Source organism: Saccostrea cucullata, unplaced genomic scaffold, assembly GCF_032062105.1.
Source record: "Saccostrea cucullata isolate Sc308-1 unplaced genomic scaffold, CSIRO_AGI_Scuc_v1 ctg62, whole genome shotgun sequence".
NCBI classification, from domain to species: domain Eukaryota; kingdom Metazoa; phylum Mollusca; class Bivalvia; order Ostreida; family Ostreidae; genus Saccostrea; species Saccostrea cuccullata.
In genome coordinates, this window is record NW_026937804.1 from 192,944 (window position 1) to 219,884 (window position 26,941).

Sequence of the window (26,941 nt, forward strand, 5' to 3'; positions counted from 1 at the left end):
AAACACTGACATTTCATTTACAACAGTAGTACGAGAAAATTATTAGTATTTTGTGCATAAATCGCAAGATTTTAAAATCGACAACAAACGGAACAGTTGTGAATGTGAACGAAGATGCATTACAATGGAAAACAACTAGTGTGTTTGAGTGTATAATTCGAGTTTGATATATAGTTTTCTTCTAATGCTGACAAGGGTTATATTTTGGCAGTTCGCCAGTGTTGGAGGTTTGACGAGCCGGTGGGGCCCGGATAGTGTCTCCATGTTTAATGACAGCCCAGGGAACCGACATGCTCAAGTACCTTACGCAGAAATTCAGATCTCAGACTTTAAATGAAATTCAGCCTTTTCAAAATAAGGTGAGGCTCAATTCTTCTTTGTTCCTCAGCCTATCAGTGACCAAATAAAGGTTATAACTTAATGTGCAAAAATTCAATGTTCTATAGTTTCTAAAGTTAAAAAAATTGTCATTTTTAAAAAAAATTCATTTGTTCGAACTTCCTTTTTTTATTTAGTTTCAATTTTATGTACCTTAGTGGTTCCTCAGATAAACAATTACATTTAGCAGAAGAGAAAATTGTAATTTTGCATTTTACCTAAGATATATAGGATACAAATATACGAAATATACTAATGAAAAATAATACACATGACTAATAAACATTTCAACTTTAGCATCGCTTCAGTATAAATACATCTAGTTGTTTAGGAACATCATCGAGACTTATCCGGAGAAAATTATCTACATGTGTCAAATATTTTTCATTAATGCCGTTCAATGTCTGTGTTAAATTCAGAATAACGATTTTTAAGGATTCTTCTAAGATGAAGTTAATGACAAGGTGTTACAAAGGCTCCAAATAAGTTCGCCTTTTGAAAATTCAAATCTTTCTAAAATAATCCACATGTACTGAAGCCACATTGTCTAGTAGATTATGCTCTCTCTCTCTCTCTCTCTCTCTCTCTCTCTCTCTCTCTCTCTCTCTCTCTCTCTCTCTCTCTCTCTCTGACAAAATAATTTCCCTTAGCATACGATAGACTATAGTAAAAATAAATACATGTACGAATATGTGTATATTTACTAGGAGTATTTAGTTATATAGACAATTAAGCATAAAGTTTGTACCAAATCTTTAGCTTTATCAAAATACTAGGGAATTCTTGCACTGTGAATCGTTTTCAAAAATCCATGATGTGCACTTCTATTCAAATAGGTGGTTGGGTGTGAAAGCAATGTTTGTTTGGTTGGGGGTTTTTTCATAAGCACTTTATCAGAAAATGTGGCCTTTGGTTCTTAATGCTGCCCCATCCCCCTTTGTTCTCAATAACAAAGACTCTGCTACTCAGCATATAGGTGCATCTGATGCTTCTGCCCCGCCAGCTGTAGGCCAGCCATTGAATGATATAATGGACTGAGCCCTGCATTCAGGCAAGACCCTGTAGGCCTGTCTATTGAATGATATCATGGACTGAGCCCTGCATGCAGGCAAGACCCCTGTCGTCTCACAGAAGTTTAACAATAACAAACGCGTGATAAGCATAAATTACTATACCTAACCATGAATCCATCAAACAATGTTGGAATGAAACTGCCCGAAAGATGGATGAACAAGAACTGCAAAATACCTATAGCTTCAAAAGTATAACAGTCATTTTCAAAATACGAATTACCAATAGATTTTTTTAAGTAACGTGCTTTCCAATGAATTAAAGTTATGAATTTATGACAAACTTCTCTGCGGAAAAAATCTTTTGCAAAAGCATATATGATTAAAATGTGGGATTCTTAATAGGTTTCAAATGCAAAAAAAATTAATAATAGTTTACCTTCAATATTATACGTTAACCAATTTACAGCCACTTATTTCGAGGTTATTGTGATTTGTACAGATTCACTGATGTTAACAGATTTTTTTTTTGGCTTTCTTTTTTGCCGGATAATGGGCAATCTACCCACCTCTTTCTCCCACCTCCTTTATTATTTAAGTAGAAACTACGTTAAACTGAAATAGTAAAGCTATAGTCCCGTGCAATCGAAAACTTCTGAGTGATGTCACCGATTTATTTCTTGTTTAGGGCGATGAGGACCACGACTCAGGGACGGAGTCGGACGAGGACATTCACGACGATCTAGAGGATGTAGGTCAGTACTCATCAGCACGTCACTTATTTTGTCTTTAAAAAAAATGCTTGTTTCTTTTCTTCCCTTTTTTGTTGTTTTCTTTACTTTATTCATAATTAAGTCATGTTTTATTTAAAATGAAACAAACAAAAAGACCTCTGAGACAAATGCTCGTGAAATGTTTGTTAAACAACAATACGATAGGTTATTTCTCAAGGACCCATTGTGTTGGATACTCTATATTACTGGTCCACTATAATACGATAGGTGTTCCAAACATTTCTAACAGGTCGACTATGATACGATATGATATAGTTTTACGGACCCAATGTGTTCATGTATTCTAAAGATTTCTAACAGGTCCGCTATGATATTGTCCCAATCTGCAGTGAGGATTCCAGCTTATATATGCACTGTATGATACGTACATGTACGATACGATTCATACCAAATGAAATGCAACATTCAACTGAATTTTTACTGTAAAGCTGCGATGCGTTCTGCCTTCAGTTTGTTTTCATGAGACAGTGACTGTAATTCATTTTTTGGTCAGGGTTCTTGGACTGTTGCTGGGTGTTTTGATTTGGTTCTGGTTTGAGGATGTACTACTATTAGAACCTATTCTCATTAGAACTATCTCTTTCTGAAACGCGCACTGAATATCTAAAATACATCCTTTGCGTTTGATATTAAACAGAATGAACATGGTCACTGAGACTACGTCATTTTTATCAAAACCTCTTATCATAAATTTCCTGCAAGAAAAAAAATATTTTTTCGAAACATTTGCAAACGGATGCAAACCGGATACAGTATCAACAGAAAGACTATTCTCTATGCTTCCATAGAGTAAAATTATAAAGTACAAGGAGATTCATTCTTTTGCACTGACAGATATTTGCATTTCCAGCACCTTTGTTATATACACCCTCAGCGAATAACACACTAGCTGACGCAATGCATACAAATATGGCGGCCTCAGAAGTTTCATCAGATCTAAAAATAGAGGAAACTATTTTTGACGCAAGGTGCTTTCCAAGCAATTATTTTAGAAACAACATGTAATATGAGAAAAATTTACGATCCAGTTCTCATTTTCAGCCTTTCATTCTCTACCCATTGTATAAAACTTCATGAAGTTTTACCCCATTACATTTGAGCAATGATTATGTATATTATTTGTGTATACGTACACTCTATGTTGTTTTAATAATTGACCTTGATTACTTGTATAGACAAGAAGTCAATATTATCCGGTATGGTCATTATAATATACCCGAATAAGGACTTAACCAATCCATGATCTTTGTGAAGTATATAGCAATGACTTAAATTGGATTGTGTCATCCCTCATGGCAATTCACGTGGAAGGCAAATACCAAATATTAGTTTTAGACCAAGAAACTATTGATATTTGGGAATAAAAACACTAATTTCTTTGAGCCCTGAGTCATCCCGCCTAGGGACCAGATTAAATCCTCCGGTGATAAATTGTGAAATATCGCCCTAATATAGGGTTTTACAAGATTTCACATCAGTTTTAACATCCTGTAAACTTATTCTAAGTCTAAAATCTGTTTTCTTATTTACATCAAATCAGTTCCAACTACGTAACCAGCCCCTAGTGAGGATATTATTGAGCTTCTTTTTTTCTGACATTGAAGTTGAAGACGTGTTTTCATCAAATTCTGATTTAATTGAAGATTCATATATCAGTTACATCCCTATTACTCATATTAAGCGTCCAGTTTAGAACAGTTCGTCCAATATTGACCACCCTTTAATGACATTTTCTGGCTTGGTCCAGCGTTCTTCGATTCATATTTTTTACTATGAAGGTTGACTTTTACTGTTCAGGATGATTGATCAGATCATGTCCAGTTTGTTTATTGTCTTGATGACTGATTGGGGGGGGGGGGGCTTTCTTTTAGTTGTACTGTATTCATCTCTAGCTCATTCTTCGGGTTTCTGTTTAAAGTAACTTGTTATTGCTCAGTGTCTTCTTCTGAGATCGGGAATCTTGATGCCTTCAGCGCAGTGTCAGAATGGCTCGAGGTTTCTGACCATGCGTGTAATTTGTCAGCGCATGGATTACAATTCACCCCTGTAAGTGATAGAACATACTCCGAGTCAAACCGTAGGTCACACATTGTAACCTGACTGTACACCGAACGTCAGCGATATACAGTGTAATATGACTGTAAACCGGTCAGCGATATATAGCGTAACACTGTAAACGGTCAGCGATATACAGTGTAACGTGACCGTAAACCCTAAGTCAGCGAAATACATGCTTGTAAACTGAGGTCAGCGATACTCGGTGTAACATGACTGTAAACCGAAGGTCAGCGATATACAGTGTAACGTAACTGTAAACTGTATGTTAGCAATATTCAATGTAACATGACTGTAAACGGACAGCGATATTCAGTGTTAAATGCCTGTAAACCGGTATACGATGTAACATGACTGTAAACCATAGGTCAGCGATATTCAGTGTAACGTGATAGTAAATCATAGGTCAGCAATATATAGTGTTCCATGCGTCAGCGATACTCAGTGTAACATGACTGTAAACCGTGAATAAGCGATACTCATTGTAACGTGGTTGTTAACTGTAGGTACCGTAGGTTAGCGATATATAGTACAATATACATGTTACTGGAACCAGTAGATCAATGTGTTCCTAGGATCTTCTTTGTTGTTCATTGACTCAAAGTCAGTGTTTTTAGTCATAAGTCAAAAGTCCTTGAATCGAAATACTTCCTGCTCAGTTCAAGAGCTCATCATAAGGACGTTTCCTGATACAAGTGATATATGTGATTGTTATTGCAGCCTGTGATAAATTAAAAAAATATACCAATCTTATGCAGACCTTAGGATAAATCTTGGCGATGTCTTTTTAAAAATGCACAACCATGCTGTAGGTGCATAAATGCTACATGCACAAATATTTGCGAGTGATAACCTAGACTAGAATTGATTATATCAGACATGTTGGTGGGATGAATACAACAGTAAGCGGGGAATGTAATTCGAGACCGATGAACTAATTTAAAAAAAAATCAGCAAGACTCATTTTGCGCCTTTTCTAAATTGAAAATCGTTTTATATTTAAAATATGTATTATTATTAATTATATTTACTCATATAACTACCTATTTGTGAATTGATAAACGCAATAATGAAATAAATATTTCAATAACTTAATTTCGTAATAAATATCAGGACCTTGGATTACTTGGATCCAGTGTTGTTTCTAGAATCAAGTTAAACAGACTCGAAGTACGCAGGTTTTCCTCCCCTCCCTAGTCCTTGCTTTGCCCGTGGGCACATAGGGCAAGGACTAGACTACTCCACTTCTCTCTATCTTGAGAATTTCTTTCCAGTTCTCCCCAAGTTAGTTTGTGGTCCCTACGCGGAAGGGGCACAATGCAGTGATATCAAGTTTCATTTGGAAGCAGCTTGTTATTTTACTTCACTTATTTCTTATATTTGTGTACAGTTGAACATTTGCAATTCCAGCATTTAAAAGTCCATTGCGACACACCATAAGCATGTCACTCATGACTACCTACATAAAATCCAGTCTACTGAAAGTATATGTTGTATATAAAATAGCTGTAAACTGGACTACATATGGCATGAGAAAAATACATGCGAAGTACATATCGAAGTCAGTTTCGGTTTCTTACCATTCATTAATGGTCATTAATAAACTTCAAAGCGCATGAAAAAGCCGATAATAAGGTGAAACAGTACTCTTATTTTCTTAATTAGACGTCTTTGATTAAGTTTAGCGTTGCAAAGCAATGTGCAGGAATAATGATTGTAACTACACATATTGAATAACGTCTTGTAAGAAGAGTTTAACAAGAGACATTATATTTCATTGGATGATGTAAGCTAGGATCTCGGCGATTAATTTGCAAGGATAGACGATATTGTTCACTCAAACATTGTTTGTCAGTTTGCCAAACATAATCCGTGGCGTGACTCTACGAGTGATCGCCATTTACAAAATACAAGAGGGATTGCCTGAGGTAACGCCTCTAGCTCGGACCCCTATGATGCGCACTTATCATTCCATCATTGATTCCCAGTCCCCACGGCCCAGACAGGATCGAGATTTTACAACCAGAAGAAAAACACAATTCCCCTAATTGTACAAATCGAAGTACGACTCTTTTCAATTATTCATTTACGGTTCAACATCAGCACTGATAAACCAAAGGCGTTTACAGTTCCCATAAGAACGGACCCTCTTATAGTCCCATAGTCAGAGAGGCTGCTAAATGCGTTGAAATACGCAAAGTTGATCTAGATCTTTTATGACAATGACCAACTTCAATTGTCACTAAGATAAAGGTTAGACCTGTATTTTCCCCTCCTTAAACATCAATTAGAATTTCAAGAATGGAAACCTCGATATATAATAGGGATGGGTATCGCCAAAAATTTCGTATCGCAATATATCACGATTTTTTCCCACGATATCACGATAATATCATGATATTTTCAAAAGCAGTGTTTACATTTTTTTTATGAAAAGTCATTATTTTTCTAAAAAATTTATGCTGAGCCAAAAAAACAAATTTTACTTTCTTAAAATTTTTATGTAATATAAAATCAATAATGTTTGGACGGTAAGATGCCGTTCTTTTCACTTTTTACAACATTTTTCATACTTTTTGTTATTGTAATTTGAAAGATTGAACAAAGAAATGAATAATTTCTGGACTTTATAATATGTACCTAAAGACCGGTTTTTAGGTCATAGGAAAAATCTGTATCACGATATGTATCACGCAACAAAAAATCGCGATATACCGGTATATCGATAAAATCGCACATCCCTAATATATAATTTCAAATTCAGAGGCATCTGTGAATAAATTCTGTAAAGCCAGAAGTATTCTTAAATGATATCATAATCCAGAGTGCCTTATCCTTTTATCATCCTTTGTGTTTTTGATGAGCAAAACGTACACGGAACAAGTTTATGACGGTGTTTTAGTGATAGTGTTTTAGTGACAGTGTTTTACTTTTAGTGATAGTGTTTTGATGACAGTGTTATTGTGGTATAGTGTTTTGATGACGGTGTTTCTGCTATAATGTTTAGCGATAGCGTTTTGGTGATAGTTTTTTTTTTAGTGATATCGTTTTAGTGAAAGTGTTCTAGTGTTTTAGTGATGATATTTTAGTGGTTATGTTTAAGTGGTGGTGTTTAGGGGGTAAGGAGAAGGAATTTTAATAAGAGTGTTTTACATTTGATTTTCCGAGTTTCGTTCATGTTTGTCCACAGCTCTATGTGCAAACATACAGAGCAGTGTTGATACCTAATTCTTTCGAGTTACCTCTTTAATGCGGTATATATATTTTTTCAAAAAAAAAGGCATTTTGCAGACGTTAAACTGTAACCAAATAATGGTAGCATTTTTATCTTTTAAGAACCAAAATGATGTTAACAGAAGAGACGTTTGGGGTTGTCTCTGTCAGTTTAAGTATTATACAAATGTACAAATTATTTCTTACAGGGAAAATGGCGTTTGAAAGAAAATTTACAAGTGACAATTTGTTAAACGTTTCTACTTTATATCGCACAAGAACCCATTTGTCGGTCCCTTTTATTGAGAAATTGCGTTACATGAATTTTATAAATATTTATTTAACTTTTCTTAGTGAATTTCCATCATGAATTTCTAAGAATTTGCTATATAATTATTTCTTTAATTATGTTTATGGCGTCATTTAGCTTTCGAGCAAATTGTTTTACTTGCTTTACAGTAGCACCCAGTCACAGAGACGATTGCTAGATCCGCTAGACCAAAAAAACCCTTTCATAATACAAGCATTTTCAATAAAACGTTGACTAAATATGATTAAGAATAATATGGCCTATATACTACACGATAAGAATTTTTAATGTCCTCTTGATAATTGTGTGAAAAACGTAAAACATGATATACTTTTGGTGCTGTGGATTCATTTCAAAGGAACCGATGATGTAATCGCTAGTTAGATCCAGAATGCTGGTGATAAATTTAAGACAGGAAGAAGCAGCGTGATTGATTGAATATTATTGATGGAAAAAGCCTTGAAATCCTCAGCTCATTATTTTTATTAAGTACTGGAATTACAGCTCCCCTTCCCCTTTCTTACATGTCAAGTTAATACAGACCCTTTTTTCAGGACTGCAACATTAGGCGCTCATACCGAAATTATATATTTTGTCTACAGTGTTGAATTATATTCATGAATGTATTTTACAAACCCAAACTCTTATATTACTTTTTGATGTAACTGTTTTCATGAATTTAAAAAAAATATCGTTAAAATCTTTTCTGGTTTCAGATGACTCTGTTTCTGATTGTTCCCACCATTTTTGCTGTACGTGCAACCAATCCTCCATGTCTAGAACGACAACCCACGAAATCAGCGAATACAGCCTAGACAGCATTAGCTGTACCTCCGACTACGAACGACAGAGCCTCGATTTCGAGCGACAGAGCCTCGACTTCGAGCGACATAGCTCAGAAGAGGAACTGTCCACAATACACAAAGAGATCGCCTCAGAAAAACGAAAATGGTCTCATGTTCATTTATCAAGCTGCGACAGTACCGGAAGTGTTGACGAGGAAGTCAAAGAACTAATGCTGGAACCGCAACCGATAATGTTTAGTTCCTCACCTCCTAAGGACGTGACTGTCGATTATACTACATGTATTTCATTTAATCATGATAATGAACAGAATTGTGAAGGAACCATCCATTTCATAGTCGGACCAGAGTCTCAAAATTCTAGTTTAAGATCAGAAAACCCATGTGATAAAGTATTAAGTCATGATAAAAAGAAAAACCAAATTTTATCTTCACACTCGAAACTGTCTTTTCCAAAGGGAGCCGTTCCGGCATTAATATCGCCAAGAAAACGACATCGCAAGATTTCAGTCTCGGAAAGCGGAAGTGAATCGTCCGCCTTAAGGCGACCCAGTCTAGACTTCGAGAAAATGCAGGTATGTCTAATATTTTAATCTCAATTTTGTTTTTTTAAAAAAACACCTTACTTAGCGAAAATCTGATGAGGTGTTATTTATATCATTGATTGATTGATTGTATATTGTTTAACGTCCCTCTCAAGAATTTTTTTCTCATATGGAGACGCCACCCTTTGCCGGTGGAGACCTGCAATTTTTTTTCCCTATACTCGGCACTCAGGGTCTTTGAGCAGGGAGGGATTTTTTTTCCAGCCAGCACTTACTGCGACACGGGACATCGGTTTATACGGTCTCATCCGAAGGACAGGTCTCCACGTTTCACAATGGGATTCGAATCCGCGACGTATGAAGATTAACTCCTTACTTCGCGACATTAGATCAGACGCTCTAAACACTGCGCCACGCGGGCAATTATCATTAATTGATAACTGGACATATGGCAGATGTATTGTAATTTTTCAACTGAGACAATAAACCTTTAAAATCGTATGCATTCAGCATATCAGTAGAATTTTTGTTGCACACCCTTTGATTAAAAAATAATGATGTTAATAAAAGCAACTTAGACCTTAAATATATCTTGCATATCAAGGACACGAGCTGGAATTTTGCCTGTAGTAGAGCACCCGTTTTGTGATTGGGAGGTCTCTAGACCTGCGTCGATTCTAAAACGTATATAGTGACTGTTCCTTCGCCAAGCGCTCGGCAATAGGAGTGAAAGTCACGGGTTTTTCTGGAAACAAACGTATCCCGCGGAGGGCGTTGGCACGATAAAGATTATAGCCCTTTACTGGTACTTAGTGCCGTCTCATATGATTGAAAATTTCTTAAAAGGAAGGAAAACTGCAAATCAAATGTTTTATGTTGTTTTATTAGTGACATCCTGATCATTTTTGATCATGTTGATAAGGTTTAATAAGAAATAATATTATATTCCAAGTCTTTTTATTCTTCACATTTTTGTATTGCTTTCACCGAAATATAAATTCAACATGTTGACATTGAATTCAGCATTTCATTATTATTCTTTAATGTAAATATTGAGTTATGTGCAATCGGGTTCAGATTTATTTTTTCCAGAATTCGTTGTCATACCTTACAAACCTCTCACAAAAGTGCCCATTTGCGAGGTTATGCTTTGTTTTTCGCTGCCCGTGTTTTAAGAAACTACCTCTATCGCTGACATTTTCACAATCTTCTCTGACTTGAACATGTTGAAGGACAAAAAAAGTCATTTGCTGAATCAATATAAAAACAAATAACAAAATATGTTATTCGAGAAAGCTCGAAAAGAACAAATTACAGGTAAATGAATACTTCAATCCTTACATATTATAATCTATAGATACGAATTGCATTCTACAGATATATAAAGATAAAAGACGTAGAATAAAACGGGGAACGTGAAATGAGAAACTGACTTCTGTAGCTTAATTCGCCGTAGGATAAATCATTCTTCACTTTTCGCTACGTTTTTCTTTGTTTCTTCACCCCTCGTTCGTTGTTGTTTTATGTTAATTTCAGGCATTCATTTTAAACGAATGAATTGAAATTTAGATTTAAGTAAGTAAGTACTGTACAGTATGAATACAATGATTTCTGGCTAATGCAATCAACGCCATCGTTTATTTTCATATCTATATATTGTGTGTTCATTTTGACCTTGTAGGGAGAGGGCTAAAATAGGCTTTGCCTGCTGCCCAATCCCATTCACTTTTGTGAATAAAATTTTGTATAAATAAAAAAAAAAAAACGCCATCGTGTTGTTCAAAGAGATTTTATGTCAAAATGTTGACATACATGCAGCCTCTTTAAACCCGAAGTTCATTGTCCGCTTAAATTACGTCTGTGAAATTTTTACAACATAGCCAGGAGACAAAACTGTATTTAGTGTTTGTTATATCACTGGGTTTCCTTGTTCAGGTCTGATGAAACACCAATACCATGTTGTGGGCAGTAACTAAAATTTGTCATTAGTACGTCGTACCAATGTGTTAAAGCTTCATGAATATTCTGAAACTTACAGGACAATGTATAAAGCGAAAACTGCATGAAAGTAAAATAATAGAGTGCATGTACAATACTAGTTTGGGGTTGTGATTTTTATATTCACTGAAATGGCATTGTCCGCAAAGGTCAAGGTCGTACACTTTAAAGCAGGACTATGTTTTAATTCGTACAACTTGGTGGAGAAGTAACTGAAGTGCGATCTGAGCACATAAACTTGGCGAGATAAAGCGTTACGTCCGCGTTCGTCAATGAGAGGAAATGAGCTTTTAAAATATGGACCAAATAATAACTGCATCCGGTAAGGCCTGTATGACGTTCTATTCATAGAAAAGGAGCAACGGCATGCAGTTGCAGAGGTTTGCTATTCCTGCGTGTTAAATCAGGCACAAATAATGACAGAATTTCAATGGAAAAAATAAAACTCGTTACACGAATAACAAGAAAACCACCCTTTCTTCTGGTGAATATACGTTTACCGAAAGCCTCAATAAACTCGCTCACATGAGCGGAAGCTTTTTTGCGCTATTTAAAAGCAACTCAAAGACTTAACAATGCTAATATTATAGGATTTAAGATCCATTTGGCAAAATTTCAGTCTGCTACATCATGCTTGCTTTTATCCTCGAGAGGGTGTTCTTTCTCCAAGTGCCGTCTTTTCAGCGCCTTTGTCACTATGTCTGGCTTTTAGCATAGCTCTATAGAAAATCTATTTCCCTCTATTTTAATGACGTCCTGTTGGTTATCTTTGTTAGTGCATTTAACAATGTCGGGCAATCTGATTACAAGAGCGCATGTTTCTCCGAATCTCCAGAACCGACATGCAGGGGACAGGTCATCCTCTGTATTTCGGACAGATCGGACTTGTTTGTTTGTTTGTCTGTTTCGATTTGGAACGCTTTTCATTGGAACTGCATGTTGACCAGTACAATCTGCTTAGATCCTGGCCTTGATGAATTGAAAGACGACTTGTTGTGACATATTGAACTCTTTGGGCTGTGAATACCTAGATCGGAGTCTAAATGATTGAACGGTCTTCGATAAATATATCGATCACCTTCAAATGAATAATTGCTGGTTTAGGAAAGTCGGACTCGCATGCATTGCCTTGTGTATGAAACAATTAGTTTGCAATCTCTGATTGATCTAAATATTACTATGAGCAATAAAAGGTAAAATAGGGTTAGGTTAAGTTTTTCGTGTTACGGGGTGGTGCAGTTCCTATTACATGTCTACATTGTACACAGCTCTGCTCCATATATACGGATTTTTAAAAATAATCATGTTTAGCTGGAAGTTAATAAGCATTTACTTAGCTTTTTTATTTTCTTGTCCTTACCAGGCTTACCTTGATCCCAAGAAGAAAAAATTAGAACCATTTAATGGTATTTTTCTTAAATAACTTTGAATGGTATGAGGACTGTAGGCGTGATATTTGATTATAATGCCAGGAAATAAACACCCCAGGACTGGATTTTAATTCCTTTTATTTAACTTATGTGATTGGAGATAATTTAAAAGCATAACTTTAAAAGTCGTGCATCTTCTTTTCAAAGTTGAAAATTCCAAGAACGCACGGCACTCTTTTTTTTTTTTTTTTTTTTTTGCTTTACGACCAAATTTCAATAGAGTAAAAATACTTTATTACCCTTAAGTGCTTATCGCTTTACTGAAAAAAATATATGAGTTGCCTTTGAAATGTAAAAATACACTTCTTAGAAAGCGAGTTAGTTTAATAGGCTGTGCACATGGTGTGCAAAATTGTGGTGAAATCGGATACGATTTTGACAACAGAAAAGAAACACCTGAGCAGAGCGCCTAGATTGGCTTGATTATGGCTCTAATAAATATTTTACAGGATTACGTACAGGGCAATTGTCCGTTATTATAGCTTTTCTGCTGATTCAGCCACTGGCAACGTGCCAGCACCGTGATGGTCACTGTATCTTATTGAATGGTCATCTGTAGAGGGTCGTAGAAAAGGTATCATCCCACCTAGGGGGCGAAACACTGATAGAAATGTGTGATTTCTTTGAGGTATTTGAACTTCAAATGAAACAGCTTAAAATGCAAATTATAGATTAATAAAAAAAATTTGAGAATTGGCATTACCGAAATATGTTTAGAGCATTTTCTGAATGATACAAGTATGTGCCATGAATTTAGTAATGCGCAGTACTGGATCCTCTTTGCTTAGAATAATGTAACATCAATTTCACAGTTACCAAATCATGATCAGAAGTAATGACTCGATCGTTCTCCCCATACTGAAAGACGCGATTAACAATGAATATACAAAACAAAACTAAATAGAACTTGATTACATTATTTATTCTACGTTTCTGTTGATTTTAAAAAAAATATTTTTAAAGTTTTATCTTTGGGTCATTAACTCATATGAAAGAAAGGCAATTTGTAGTTTATGTCTCTTGTTTAATTAATGAACATAAAAGAAAAAAATCCTGTGTGCAAAACTCATGTTGCTTGAAAGGGAAAAGGTGTATTCAATATTTTTTATTTCTCTTATCAATATTGATATAATGGCATATCAATCTCGGGCTGTTTTGGAAGTCTGGATACGTTTTACTTCCCACAAAAGTATGAAATTCTTCATAACATATTAATCTGTTTTTAAGCCGCCCTCCTTTGATTACCTTAAATAAAGCAGGAGCCGGTATAATTAGCTATTGATTGGCTTCTGTGGCATTGTTCTTGTACACTGCAGCTATTTCCAATAGTCCCAACAGCTTGACAATAGACGATGTATAAGAATATTTTATCCTTACGAGGGAAGGAGGTGGACAATCACTATGTGTCAAATTCTTACAACAGTTGCAGATGACGTCATGAGACGTGAACGCTGGTCAGGGTGCTGTAAGTGTTTAGACATCTGACTTATAAATACGCTATTGTTAGATGCAGTAAGTCTCCTATATTCAAGTTTTAAAAAGAACATGCATACATCATGTGCATTAATAGAGGTGTAAAGCCTGCTTGGAAAGACACAAAAATCCCCCATTTTTTTATATTAGAAATCTGTTCTGTTCTGAATGAGCGCCGTTTCTTGAACTTATTCAGGTTAATGTAAAACGGCATGAACCTTTCATTTCAGTGTTCAATATGTAGAAAACATGTACATTTTATACCGTATATGAAAAATGTAATGTGGCCTGCCTCAAGGTTTCATTTAGGTTCAATCTTTTCAGGCTATTTGGAAGTGAATGCCATATTTAGTATGCTGCATTGCTTGAAGGAGTAAGGAGAATTTGTCAAGTGTATATAAAACGTTATAAAGGGGGCATCTGATTTACAGGAGAAGCACATCCTTTAGATTAAATCTCGTCTTACACAGTCGTACATCGCCAATCTAATTGAGATTGTCATTCACTCAGGGAATATTTTCTATGCAGGCGGCGGACTTGGATTGAAATCCAAACCTTTCTCGTCTTACTGTTACCCGGATGTCATTTTATTTAAAGTATAAAATAAACCAAATTAGGTTTGCTTTCTTCAACCAAGTTCGATAGCTAGATCTTTTTTTGCACACATTGTGAGAAGTAGGCAAGGAAAATCGAATAACAGAGTTGAAAATCCTGTCCAACGTGCAATACCTTACAGATGCTGTACAATAAATCGTCAATCTTGGTTGGTTCTCGGAGTATAATTTGATGTCAGTTAAACCATCAGATGAAGAATGAATGGTTTTAATTTCATTCATAATGACACAAGATTACAGCGCGTCTTCGGGCTCGGAATCCGTTGTCAGGAATTACTACGGCACCAGTTCCTGATATTGGCTAGCGAAAGTGCAGCTGATTGACTTTATGTAAATAGAAATCATTTGTCGCTAAAAGGTGTCAATTCATAAGAAATGCAAATTTGTTTCGGTAGGAATTATTCACTATTTTATGTATGCAATTACTCTCTTTAGTAGATCAATAAGTACAATTTACATGTGATAACATAAAACTGTACCCTGTAGTTTAAGAATGACATTCACGGCCTTTCTTCCATCCATTCAGAAATAATACACGAAGGTCACTCAGCGGAGAGTTCTTGGCCAGCCCGTTCAAATCTCGTAGGATCCCGCCTGTCACCTTCGCAAGTCTCGTAGGATCTCGCCTGTCACCCCGCGAAAGATTAGTTAGCTGTAAGTGGCGTTGAGGTGTGATCTTTTTCGTGCTGCGTGTCCCAGAGCTGAACTTTTTTCTCCAAAAACTTGGAGTTGTAAATGACAACGCCAATGATTAAATCCTACAGACAGAAAATGAAAAAAAAAAAAGTTGGTGATGAGGCGCTTCAACAATGATCAAGAGCATGTCCCTTATTTGTTCAGATAAATGTTCGTTCAAGATTTTATATTGCTACGATGAGAATCATGAACATGTTGATATTTTATGTACAGTCTGTAAAATAATTGAGCCGCAGCTGAAACTGCCGGCGAACACCCACCGCTCGGCTGGACTATTGCGATGCTTAAGACGAGGATATCCAATGCTTATACACAATGATTGAACACGATGCTTACATGTGTCTGTCACTAATGAATAATTTTCAATTGCCATTGAGTTATTAGTCATGTACTCATTGGCAATTGAAAAGTTGTTAATTAGTGAACGACACATATATACAGTGCTTATACGCATATACTAGAAAGCTGATCCTTCAAAACACCTGTGAAAGGATGTTCACGACAGTAAAATATTTGCTCAAATGCTTGACTTTCATGTGATCTAAGACAAATGCCAGTAGATATTTGCTTGAAGTAATTCTTACAGATTTGAAATGACAGTTTTATTTTATTTTTGTCTTCTAATCGCTAAAGTATTGAACTATTTCAACAAATGGAAAGGTTTGGGTTTAAGTATGACAACGAACTGAAGGCGTGAGTCCATCTCTCATTGACGTGTATTTTTTTATTAATATTCCTGCGAAGAAAAAGCGTGTTGTCTGAAAATTTCTCAGCTCTCAAGGTTTTGCCAAAATAAATTTCATTTTAGATTCTTCATTAGCTAGTTCGACCAGCATTGACCTTTCCCTCATGTTCTATAGACAAGAAACGCGCCAGTCCGACATTATGTATTGTTTAATATGTACTGTACCAAGGCGTATAAGCCATTCTCTGTAATAACGTAAGACATGCCTGTATAAACTAAATCAAGGTTGATATACTTCCTTGTGGTAGAGTACTAGTATTGTACGATAGTCAGGAAACACGACCATTCTCAAAGCAAACTGAATATAAATAACATCTGGAGAAACACGAAACTAAAACATTGTACAATTCACCCTGATATTGAACAATGTACCCTATTTTGATCAAATTAAAGGCATTGTTTTTCATCATATAAATCGGAACCATGCATAAGAAAAAAAGCAATAAAAACTACTCTCTCTACTAAATCCTGGAATAAAAAGAAACATTTCCTCCCGAGTTGGTTAAAAACTGGAATAGTGGTCCCAAGATGAAATAACGGACCACGTTCCACACGACCTACTGTGATTTGCCGCTATAAACTATGTATAATGATGTATTTTTATGTTGAAAGAAGTTGCTAGTAAAAGTCATTTGAGAACCACGGGGAATGTAACGGCTTACAAGTTAATCAAACTAAGCAACATATTTTTTGTCTACTGAGGTTCCAGGAGAGAGTTTCGGGGCGTGACCCCTGTTTAATGGTGATTGAACCATTCAGTGTAAATGAAATATTCCAGGCTTGGAATAAAGGGAATTCCTCCTCGTCCAAAATAGTTGTTTTCTTCGGTATAAATGGAAGTTTTATGGTATATAAATTCTGCCTCCCGATGAGAGTGGTCATTTACGGAGGGCTCTGATTCAGCGGCTCGGCGGAGGTTTAAATGTGGAGTCATCTTTGTGTGCTCGGAATTGCATTCTGCCTGGTTGTCAGTCTATATTGCTTAATTCTCATTAACCAAGCATCGTAACTGCCTAAGAAGGAACAATCGGCAATCCTCGGCTGACTCCGCTACGCTCGATTCAATGTGCGAGGTACGAGTCATCCGAGGAACTCCGAGTGAAGAAGGAATGGTGAACTTTAATAAAACAAAGAGTTGATTAATTAAATCTCCTCGTTCCATCTTTCAATGATATAATGAAAACGCCCGAATTAAACCAGTACATGTACTTATACAAATAATGTGTGAAAAATTGAATCTCCATGAATTTTGAATGGAATTGATTTGTATAGTGTTTGATAATGAATTTTATGGTGGTCGGACCATGCATTCACTATGAATGTTTTTCCCCCCATTTGTAGAAAAAAAGTCGAACTTTGTTTCTTTCAAGAGATAAATATTTGGTATTTATTTCCGTCTGCAGACCTTTTGATGACAGAAGAACCGTTTATATGTCAATAGACGCCAGATCCGCATCTGCATTCTCCTTATGGCGCGTGATGGCAGATTCTAAGCACAAGGCCCTCTTTATTTTCATTTATGTCTTAGAAAAAGGCTGACTTGGAATAAAATTGATTGGAAATTTATAAACAAGAAACTATAGAATGATTTAAGAGCGCGCGGTGCATCTGCTAATTACAGGAAGCCTTAAACAACATATATTTTTTAATGAAAAATTTAAATTTTATATGTCTAAATGAGTTAGCTGTGGTTTTAACTGGTGAATGTTTGTAACTCCCCGTCCTGTACGGTTTTGTTTTTTGGTATTTTAATCGCCTAGTTAACCATTGTAAAATCGAATTAATGGAACATATACTCATTTACGCCAAGTCGTAATACAAATGTGTTTATGCAGATGCTGAATATTTCATATTATTGAAATGTGAATATTTAAATATGTGCAGTTTTAGTCTTGTTTGAAAATAATCAATCTTTTCTATGTTTTTATTTTTTTTCTTTCAGAAGAATGCAGTGAAAAAACAATGTGTACACAATGTTGGCAAAGCAAAAGTTGTAAAGGTCAAGGTAAGGGGAAATATAATTATTATCTCTTAAAGGATTTGCAACAAAAAATGGTGTAAGTAGAGTGCATTGCTGAATTTTTGTTTTTATGCGGGATTTGAAGGTTCGGAAGTGAATACTATGTCCCGTCTCGTGGTTTTTGTAGTCTGATTTCTCAGACGTTAAAGTTGTAGACACTTGGTTTCATCCCCAGAGAGCAATATTCGAACACGTGTTTGAGAGATATCGGGATAATTGCCCAGAATTTTACCTTTTACCTAATAAATTTAATCCGATAAGATCTCGCCTTATCAACCATCATTCAGCATCGAGCAGTTGTTCTAGATAGTATTAGGGGCCAAAGAGAAACCACAGCGGTGCCAAAGAGAGAGCGAGACTAGCCAAACCAGCGGAGCCACGTGCTGTAAATGAACCAGTCCAACAATTAAAGATATTCTTTTTAAATTAAGTTGTTGTCAAGACATGCAGATAAGAAGCAGGTTTTAGATGTCTGAGGTCAGAAATCACTGGTTTGACCACTAGACACATTCCTTCCTACAGTGCCCGTGCGGGAACGGCAACTGTAAAGATATCTTTTTTTATTGCTTTACGCCGATTTTAAAGGCGTTTCAGCATTAAATAGGAGAAACGTGATGATTCAAAACTGACTTTTATTCTGATAAATATTAGTCTCAGGAGGTATACACAATCAAATAGTTTTACTAGAATTTTATATGCACTTCAAATTTGAGAAGTATGTGGAGCCTCGAGAGAGAGAACAACATTAGTAGAAAACTAATATCAATCTAAGTAGTGAACAGTTCCTAACATTATACTTTCAGGTAAATTAGTTAAATCTGATTGATCGAGAAACATTTGCTAAAAAACACTACTACCCGCAATAATGAAGCCACGCCCTCCAGCGTAGCAACAGTCAACATTGCTTGACGACGGGTAGTATTCCAAAAAACAGCGACTGCGCAGAAGTTATGCGCGTACGGTTCTCTATTATATGTATTTATATAAAACATACAGTATAATATGATAAATACTGCATGTAGTTGGGTGTAACATTGAAAATTTTCACCCCATGAAAACCATTGTCAACCGAGGCTGCTCGGCTGCGCCTCGGTTGACAATGGTTTTCTTGGGGTGAAAATTTTCAATGTTACACTCAACTACATGCAGTATTTATATATTGTTACCTTGTGTATTCCATAGAAATATGGTTACTATTATTTTCATTGAACTATAGTACTACCGGTAGCATTTTTTTCTTTGAACGAAATATAATAATTTTTAAAAAGGGCCCGGGGTTGTTGCAGATTTTTCCTGAACGTACACTTGGAAAAAAAATGAGCACTGATAAAATAACTTTGATTTTGATTTCAGTTTTGCATATACTCGAGTATATTGCTTGTTGTTTTAGTTATTTAGGTTACCATTCATAACCCTAGTCTCTCCATTTTTGGCGTTGGTTTGAATTTTTCTATCTCAACCCCCAATAGATTTGAATTCTTATAGTCCCACTCCATTTATGGTATTGGTTTGAATTTTTTATCATGCTTTTTGCATGCAAAATTGAACTGTCACATGAAACTGTGATATATTTGTAAGAGAATGTCGTTTCGTTTAATTGCCGTGTATATTTCTCCAATCACAAAACCTGCATACCAGACGGAAATACAGAAGGTTGTTTTTATGATGACCTTTTTCTAAGAAGGGGAGATAATGGGTATAAAAGGAAAATCTTGACGTGTATCTTCTCAGTTAAGGGCGATTTCTACGTCTGATTGTCCGTGTGTGGCTTTATCTATTGATGTAACAGTCCAAGAAAATAATGGGAAGAACTTATTAACGGCCTGCTGATAGCATCAGAGCGACACTGCCAAAACATGCAAGAGAAATGTGCCAATGTAATGTTTTGTAGATGTTCTCGAGCAGTTTCCCACGCTTTCTCCTGGCAGCCGTTCAGATTATTATAGCAAGCTGCTGGAAACAGACATAAACCCCCGAATTTTGACAATCCTACCGCGTGCAATTAATTAATATAATCAACAGCGCTTTGCTTATTTTTTTTTTCCGGAGAAAAACGGTTTGATTTATTGTAAGTATTTTAAAGTCTTAGCGCTCTCTCGAGGAAGCTCTTTGGATTATTACTCAATCAGTTTCACACGGGCTATAATCCTTCCAAAAGGCTTCAGTTTTTTGAAGTAGAAGTAGATACTTTTAATTCAAAATAGATAGTTTTACTTGAAATTTTTATTTATATCCATTTTTTGCATATTACACCATATGGGTCAAGCAAATGCAAAATCAATAAAAAGATACTGACATGAACGTCGTTATAAGTAGCGTTCATGTAGATGTTCAGTGGATACTCTTCTGGTAAAACGTGTTCGACTTGAAACATATTTCAAATCTCTCTAGTTTTTTGGTTTGCGGATTTTCCCCCTCTCAATCATTATAAAGGCTTCGAATGTTCATTTTTCTGAACATTTCCTGATATGTTCATCAACACTATATATATTTTTTAAAAACAACAAAAACATAACGTGGATCTTTGATATGTAAATGCAGTAAACAGAGATATTTATCAACCTTTTTATCTTACTGTGAAACTCTCGAAACAGCCCAGGAAAATCAATGAAGCGTGTTTATTAATGACCCTCACGTGTTTGGCTCCATTAGTGCAACCTACGATGAAAGACCCTTTTGCATAGTGTGCGAAATTTATTACAGTTAAATATCTGCCAATTCTTTCAATACAAAAAGATAACAGAATGGTTGGTTTTACAATGATTTGATTACGAAAATATGTACATGTAAAAAAGGATTATTTTAATTAATTTATTTAATTCTTAATTCCATCTGATTATTAGTTTTGAATATGTATTGTTAGGTAGGAAATACTTTTCTTTGCTGTCCTCGGAAAAGCAATGTCTATATTGTTATCTTGTAGTATCTTTTGTTTTCATGATTGCATACACAAACAATTCAAGGATACCTAAAGCTAGGCACTTCAACCTTCTGGCCCAATGCCGAAATGCTTATCATATGTGTGCCGAATTTTACAAATGCAAGACATACTGTAATAATTTAAACGTACTGTAAAGCTTAAGTTATCATTTTTAATGGGGTTTTGTTGAATTGATACCCCTATCTCTTTCTCGCCAGCTAAATCATTACTTTTTGCAGGCGCGTGCTCTGCACGATTTGCAGTGCGCGCTCTCTTCGATCCCATTAGCAGTAAAACAGTTTAATGAGTGTATTCAAGACGATTAAGCGCGCCACTTCTCAGATTGACAGCATAACTTTGCAAGTAGGTTGAAGTATTCAAAGTCGGTCAGAGGTCACAGTGTTCCACGAGAAATATGCAAGTAGAAATTTTCTTTGTCACTGCACTTTAATTAACAAGTGCTTATTACACTAGATATAAACTTTTTGGAACTGTTAGTTCATTAAGAGTAAGATGAACAGCGAGGATAATAATGCTCTGCTTCGTTACAATGTCGATAGTGATTCCGACAACATGCTGACTTAATTTGGTTTGAATTCTACAATGTTCATTCTGTTTCCGCTGTTGGAGCAGAATGTTGCAGACAGCTGCGGTACAATGACCAGGACCTGTTAAGAAGGCTTTATCTGGCTTCCCTGATTAAGTTATAAGGAGTGGCAAACGCGAACTTGGTCATTCTCTGTAAATGGTCAGTAATTGGACAGGCCACAGGGAAGCTTTCTCCAGGCATTTCAAAATGATGACTATCCTTATCTGCCAAATAAGCTTAATTAAACAGTGATAGGGTATCGACAAAGGCAAGATACACGCAAACAAAGAAGAGTATTCCGGAATCACGCCGTTCAGACCAAGAAAATGGATTTAACATTTTATTCGCAGACACGGGAGAGGATTTTTTTGTCTATTAACTCAAAATTGGTTGTATAAATAAATCTTGGTAGAAGAGTTTTTAAAAATTGGTGTGAAAAAAAATGACCAGAACAATCTATGACTTAAAATATAAAATCCAATCTCATATCAGTTCCCCCAAACTCTTTCTGTGTTTATTATACTTTTTGTTGTCAAGGAGCAAACTGTAAACACTTAGAAATTCATAAATGGGCAATAATTACAAGTATTTCTAGAGTTTCTTGTGATATAGTTATGTTGACCGGATATTGAAAAAAATTAAGTCTCAGACACTTAGCGTTTTTCTCATATAGCTTGTATGAAGATAATGCATTTTGGAAAAATGCAGAATAAAAGTATGATTTTGCCTTTTATGTACTTGAATTGGTTCCGGTAAACGCGAGAAAAAATGTTAAACGATTGGCAATTATGGGTAACTATTTTGCTTCTTTCACCCCATTATATCAGTGAACTTTGCAGCCTCCTTATCAATTCATGTTTCTTCTGGCCATTTATCGGTCAAATAAAGTGATTAAATGGCTACCGTGCCAGGCACAAGTTGACAAGGAATCCAGACTCCAATAACTTTTGTTAAGAGATGGGAGGGTGAATTTTTCAATGTTTGGCTGGAAATGATTCCATGTGGTGGGCAGTGAGCATGTTATACAGAGTTCAAAACTGCCGAGTCTATTGTATTGATTATTTTTGGGAACAATTTCTTCAGGCCATCATGGTTATTATGGTAGTAAATGTACAACGCAGTCCTTTATTACAGTAGCAAGCTACAACGCAGTCCTTCATTACAGTAGCAAGCTACAACGCAGTCCTGCCCTTTATTACAGTAGCAAGCTACAACGCAGTCCTGCCCTTTATTACAGTAGCAAGCTACAACGCAGTCCTTCATTACAGTAGCAATCTACAACGCAGTCCTTTATAACAGTAGTAAGCTACAACACAGTCCTTCATTACAGTAGCAAGCTATACAACGCAGTCCTTTATTACAGTAGCAAGATATACAATGCAGACCTTCATTACAGTAGCAAGCTACAACAGTCCTTTATAAGGGTAGTAAGCTACAACACAGACATTTACTATAGTAGTAAGCTACAACGCAGTCCTTTATAACAGTAGTAAGCTACAACACAGTCCTTTATTACAGTAGCAAGCTACAACGTAGTCCTTTATAACAGTAGTAAGCTATAACACAGACCTTTACTACAGTAGTAAGCTACAACAAAGTCCTTTATTACAGTAGCAAGCTATAACACAGTCCTATATAACAGTAATGTTATAAGGTACTATTATAGTCCTTGCTTACAGTACTAAGTTACAAGGGAATCTTTCATTAAAGTAGTAAGCTACAAAGCAGTTTAAGCACAGTAGTAAGATACAATTGAATAGTCCTTAATCGCAGTAGCAAGATACAAGGTAAGCCCTGGTGCATTAGAAGGTAGTTACTAGTATTTAAAGATGGAAGGAACTTTTATGCCTTTTGGTATTTACATAGCATACTCTACATGTGATTTGGTAGCAAGCATCAATTCCTGGCGCATAGGCGTCAAATCGACCCCAACATTTGATCCCCCATTAATGTTAACCTTGCACGCTTTATGATTACGCTTTGCTTGTCACGTAATTTTGAAAGGAAACACTTGAAACATGCGAGTTTCTTCTATACTTTAAACATGATAATATCGCTCATTTTTTACTCTTCAGTAATGTATCAACGCATTAAGATAATTTAAAAAGATTTGACTAAAGTGTCATTCGTGATTTTACCTTACATACACAAGTGATACGAAAGCGATAGCCAAATAGCAGAAGAATTGCAAAAATGCAAATTGTAAGACTAAAAATTAAAAAGACTTTTTCATAGGATTTGTTCGCTATTTGATTTTTAAGTACCTTACATTAGAAAATTATAATTGATTGATTGTTAAGAAGTACATGAATAACTTATTATTTAAACTATTTAAGATGGAAGCTATATATTGCTCATTGGTGCCTGTAATACAAAAATCATCCTGATTCATATGCAGTGGATCTGCTCGCGACAATATTCTCTCACGGCTATTACTTTCATCTGCTGTTGTAAAACACATTACTAATCTTGGCAGAAGCACAGAGTGGATCTGTTGTTTATAAATATATATACAAAGCAAAGAAAGCAAATCAGGGTCTTATTGGTTCCTTGTAAAGGTCAATGTCAGGGTCAGGTTATAACAATGCTAGGAGTCGTCTGTGTACGCTGCTGCTGATTGCTCCATATCAGGTGATTTTCTTCTAAAATAAAATACTATAGTATCCAGAAGACGAGTCGTTATTGCCGTTGTTCACGTGTTGTATGATCTTCTCTACTTTAATGACCTCGGAGTGGCCTCGTTACAGATTTAATTCCTCGGGGGATTTAATCTCTGTAGATTCATAAAGTTATTTTTCTTCATCACTTCTCACTTAATATGAGAGTGGAGCTTTAATATTAGAAAAATTGTTACTTGATAAAAACAAAGACCGGAATCATTTTCACGACATTTATAATCTTGTCTTTATTACCTTCGAAGCAATTTTACTGACACTGTCAAACACAGTCTTTATATAATCCGTTGAAGATACAAATTAACAGAATCGCAACCATTGTAAGACAATACTGTATCTATTCATGTTTTATCTGCACTTATCTAGGTCACGATTCTTCATATGTGCATACCATTTTATGATGTCTAGAATGAATTTAAAGAAATAATGAAATCCTATTCTAATGGTAATTTTCAAATCCATCCTTTATTTTATTTTCAGACCGTGAGCGGAGGTAATACGGTAACATCAAAATGTTTGTCCGACCCCTCCATTTTCTCCTTCCGGTCCATTAGCAGCGTCCGGTACGGTCCACTGACGCCGGTGGAACAACCGCCTTGTGCTCACTAGTGATGACGTCATGAAATGTCAACACAGAATGTTTCAGAGACGACACACGACACAAGAGCCTGTGCGCGATTTTACATTCAAAAACAGTGTTTGCAAAGACAGTGTATGTTATATTGTGTTAAGAACTTGCTATTATTTTTCTCAGGCAGAACTGATTTTCTCAGGACAAGATGAAAAGAACAACGCCAATGGGGACTAGGGAACGTAGTATGGACGTGTTTGGGATGAGAGTAACAGTGCGCGTTTCTGCTGCACAAAACGGACAAGTTGTGTTTAACACTGATCATGTAATGTTTTGTGGGTTTTTTCTTTTGAAAAAGTGACGAGAAAATGGCAAATCATTGCTTTATTCGTAATATTTGGGTATACACATTTTGTACATTTCATGGAACTTAACTTGCCATATACCATTTATTTTCATATTCTTTATACTTGTCATGGATATGTACATTGTACGCGTACGCACAATTTTTTAACTTTCTACATAGAAGAGTGTGTGTATATGTGAGTAGTCCTCCCCACATTTTCTACCTCCAACACTAGAGATTAGGCGATGTCTTTCCAATGTTGTATAACCATTGTGGTCACAAAAGTGACAAAAGTTCATACAACCTTTAGTTTTTTATTCTATATACGACTGTTGATATTTTTCTGTATGCTTAGTTGTGATGAGATGGAGTTAGGTGGTTATATAACAACCAATTTTCTTCATAAATATTCATGTACAGGTATTAGTATCTGTAAGATTTGCACACTTTTCACCATGTACATAGCTTGTGATGTGGAATATTTCTCATGATCATCGTTACTAAAACGAAAGTAATTCTACACTATAAACATGATAGGAAATAAGCATGTTCACAAGACCATTTGTATAGGACTATTGTGCAATATACGCCTTTTCAATCTATAACTGTTTTGATGCTGCGTATTTTGAGGATTGCGGGTCGATCTATTTTATATACGTATCACTTGACTTGTGATCCAGAACTCCTTTATAAGACGCACAAAATACGGATGTTTACCTAGCAGTTCCTTTTCCTGTTTGTTTAGAAATCTTTGTAAAAATGTGTTTTACAAAATTTTTGATGTTGTAAGTCCGCATATATAATTGAATGGAAGGGTCTGTGTATTTATAACCCGCCGCAGCTCTTCGCCCGCAGCAGGACAAGAACGAAATCTGACATCGTATAGAACGCCAATTACCCCTATTATTTACCCCCTCCTTACCGTATTTTATTATTCTTTATCAACTAGACTAAAGTAGAAAATATGATCAAACGTCAGCCCGCTGCTTGTTTAAATCATTTTTACATTTCTTTACATATCAAAGTATGGTACAGCCGACGACGCGGTTACACGCCATTAAAAAAACAAAAAAATAATTCCGGAACTATAGGAATCGATACCAATTTTGTGGGTAATATACATTGATTAAAGTCAATCAAATACATGTGTGGCACGCTTTGAAAAATCTGATATCAAAAAAATTTACCCTCCAACTGTTTGGCTTGCAAAACAGAGGTCGATGTAAAGGATTTGATCAGGGCACCTGATATTACGTACCACGCAATTCTGTTAGCCTTGACCTTGCAATTCGAGTATTTTTCTTGAATCAAAAGGATTAAAAGTCTTTTTTAATCAATAATTTCTCGAGTCCCAAGCCCTGGCATTATGTGTAATCTTGCAACTTTGCGAAATGGTGAAAAGAATAATATTTTTATAAATCTATTTTCCTTAAAGTATATAGATAGTTACTTTAATTTTCGGTTACATTTGATACCGACTTAATTAAGAATATACGATTGTACAGTGTATTTTCTCTTTGCCTGACATGTACTATTATTATACGTGCAGATACATAGTGTGTAACTAAAGGAACAAGCAATGCAGGTGCAGTAACAATTAATAAAATATAAAATTTGTTCTTACATTTGTTTGTTGAATTGTTGTCATTTGTTGTGTTTAATTGGTTGAGCTTTCAGATCGTCGAGCATCCAGTGATTTTTTCAGGATTTGATGAAGCTGAGAACTCGGTCACTTTTGCAATACTCTCTGCAAAAT

General features: G+C 35.6%; 1 protein-coding gene across 1 annotated transcript; it reads left to right on the forward strand.

The window, feature by feature from the left end:
* On the forward strand, positions 1-26,810 carry LOC134248855 (uncharacterized). Its single transcript, XM_062731238.1, has 5 exons — positions 1-359; positions 2,077-2,143; positions 8,477-9,138; positions 18,007-18,069; positions 24,749-26,810. The coding sequence occupies exons 1-5, from the start codon at positions 270-272 to the stop codon at positions 24,875-24,877; spliced, it is 1,011 nt and encodes a 336-aa protein (XP_062587222.1). The 5' UTR covers positions 1-269; the 3' UTR covers positions 24,878-26,810.
* The last annotated feature ends 131 nt before the right edge of the window (positions 26,811-26,941 follow it).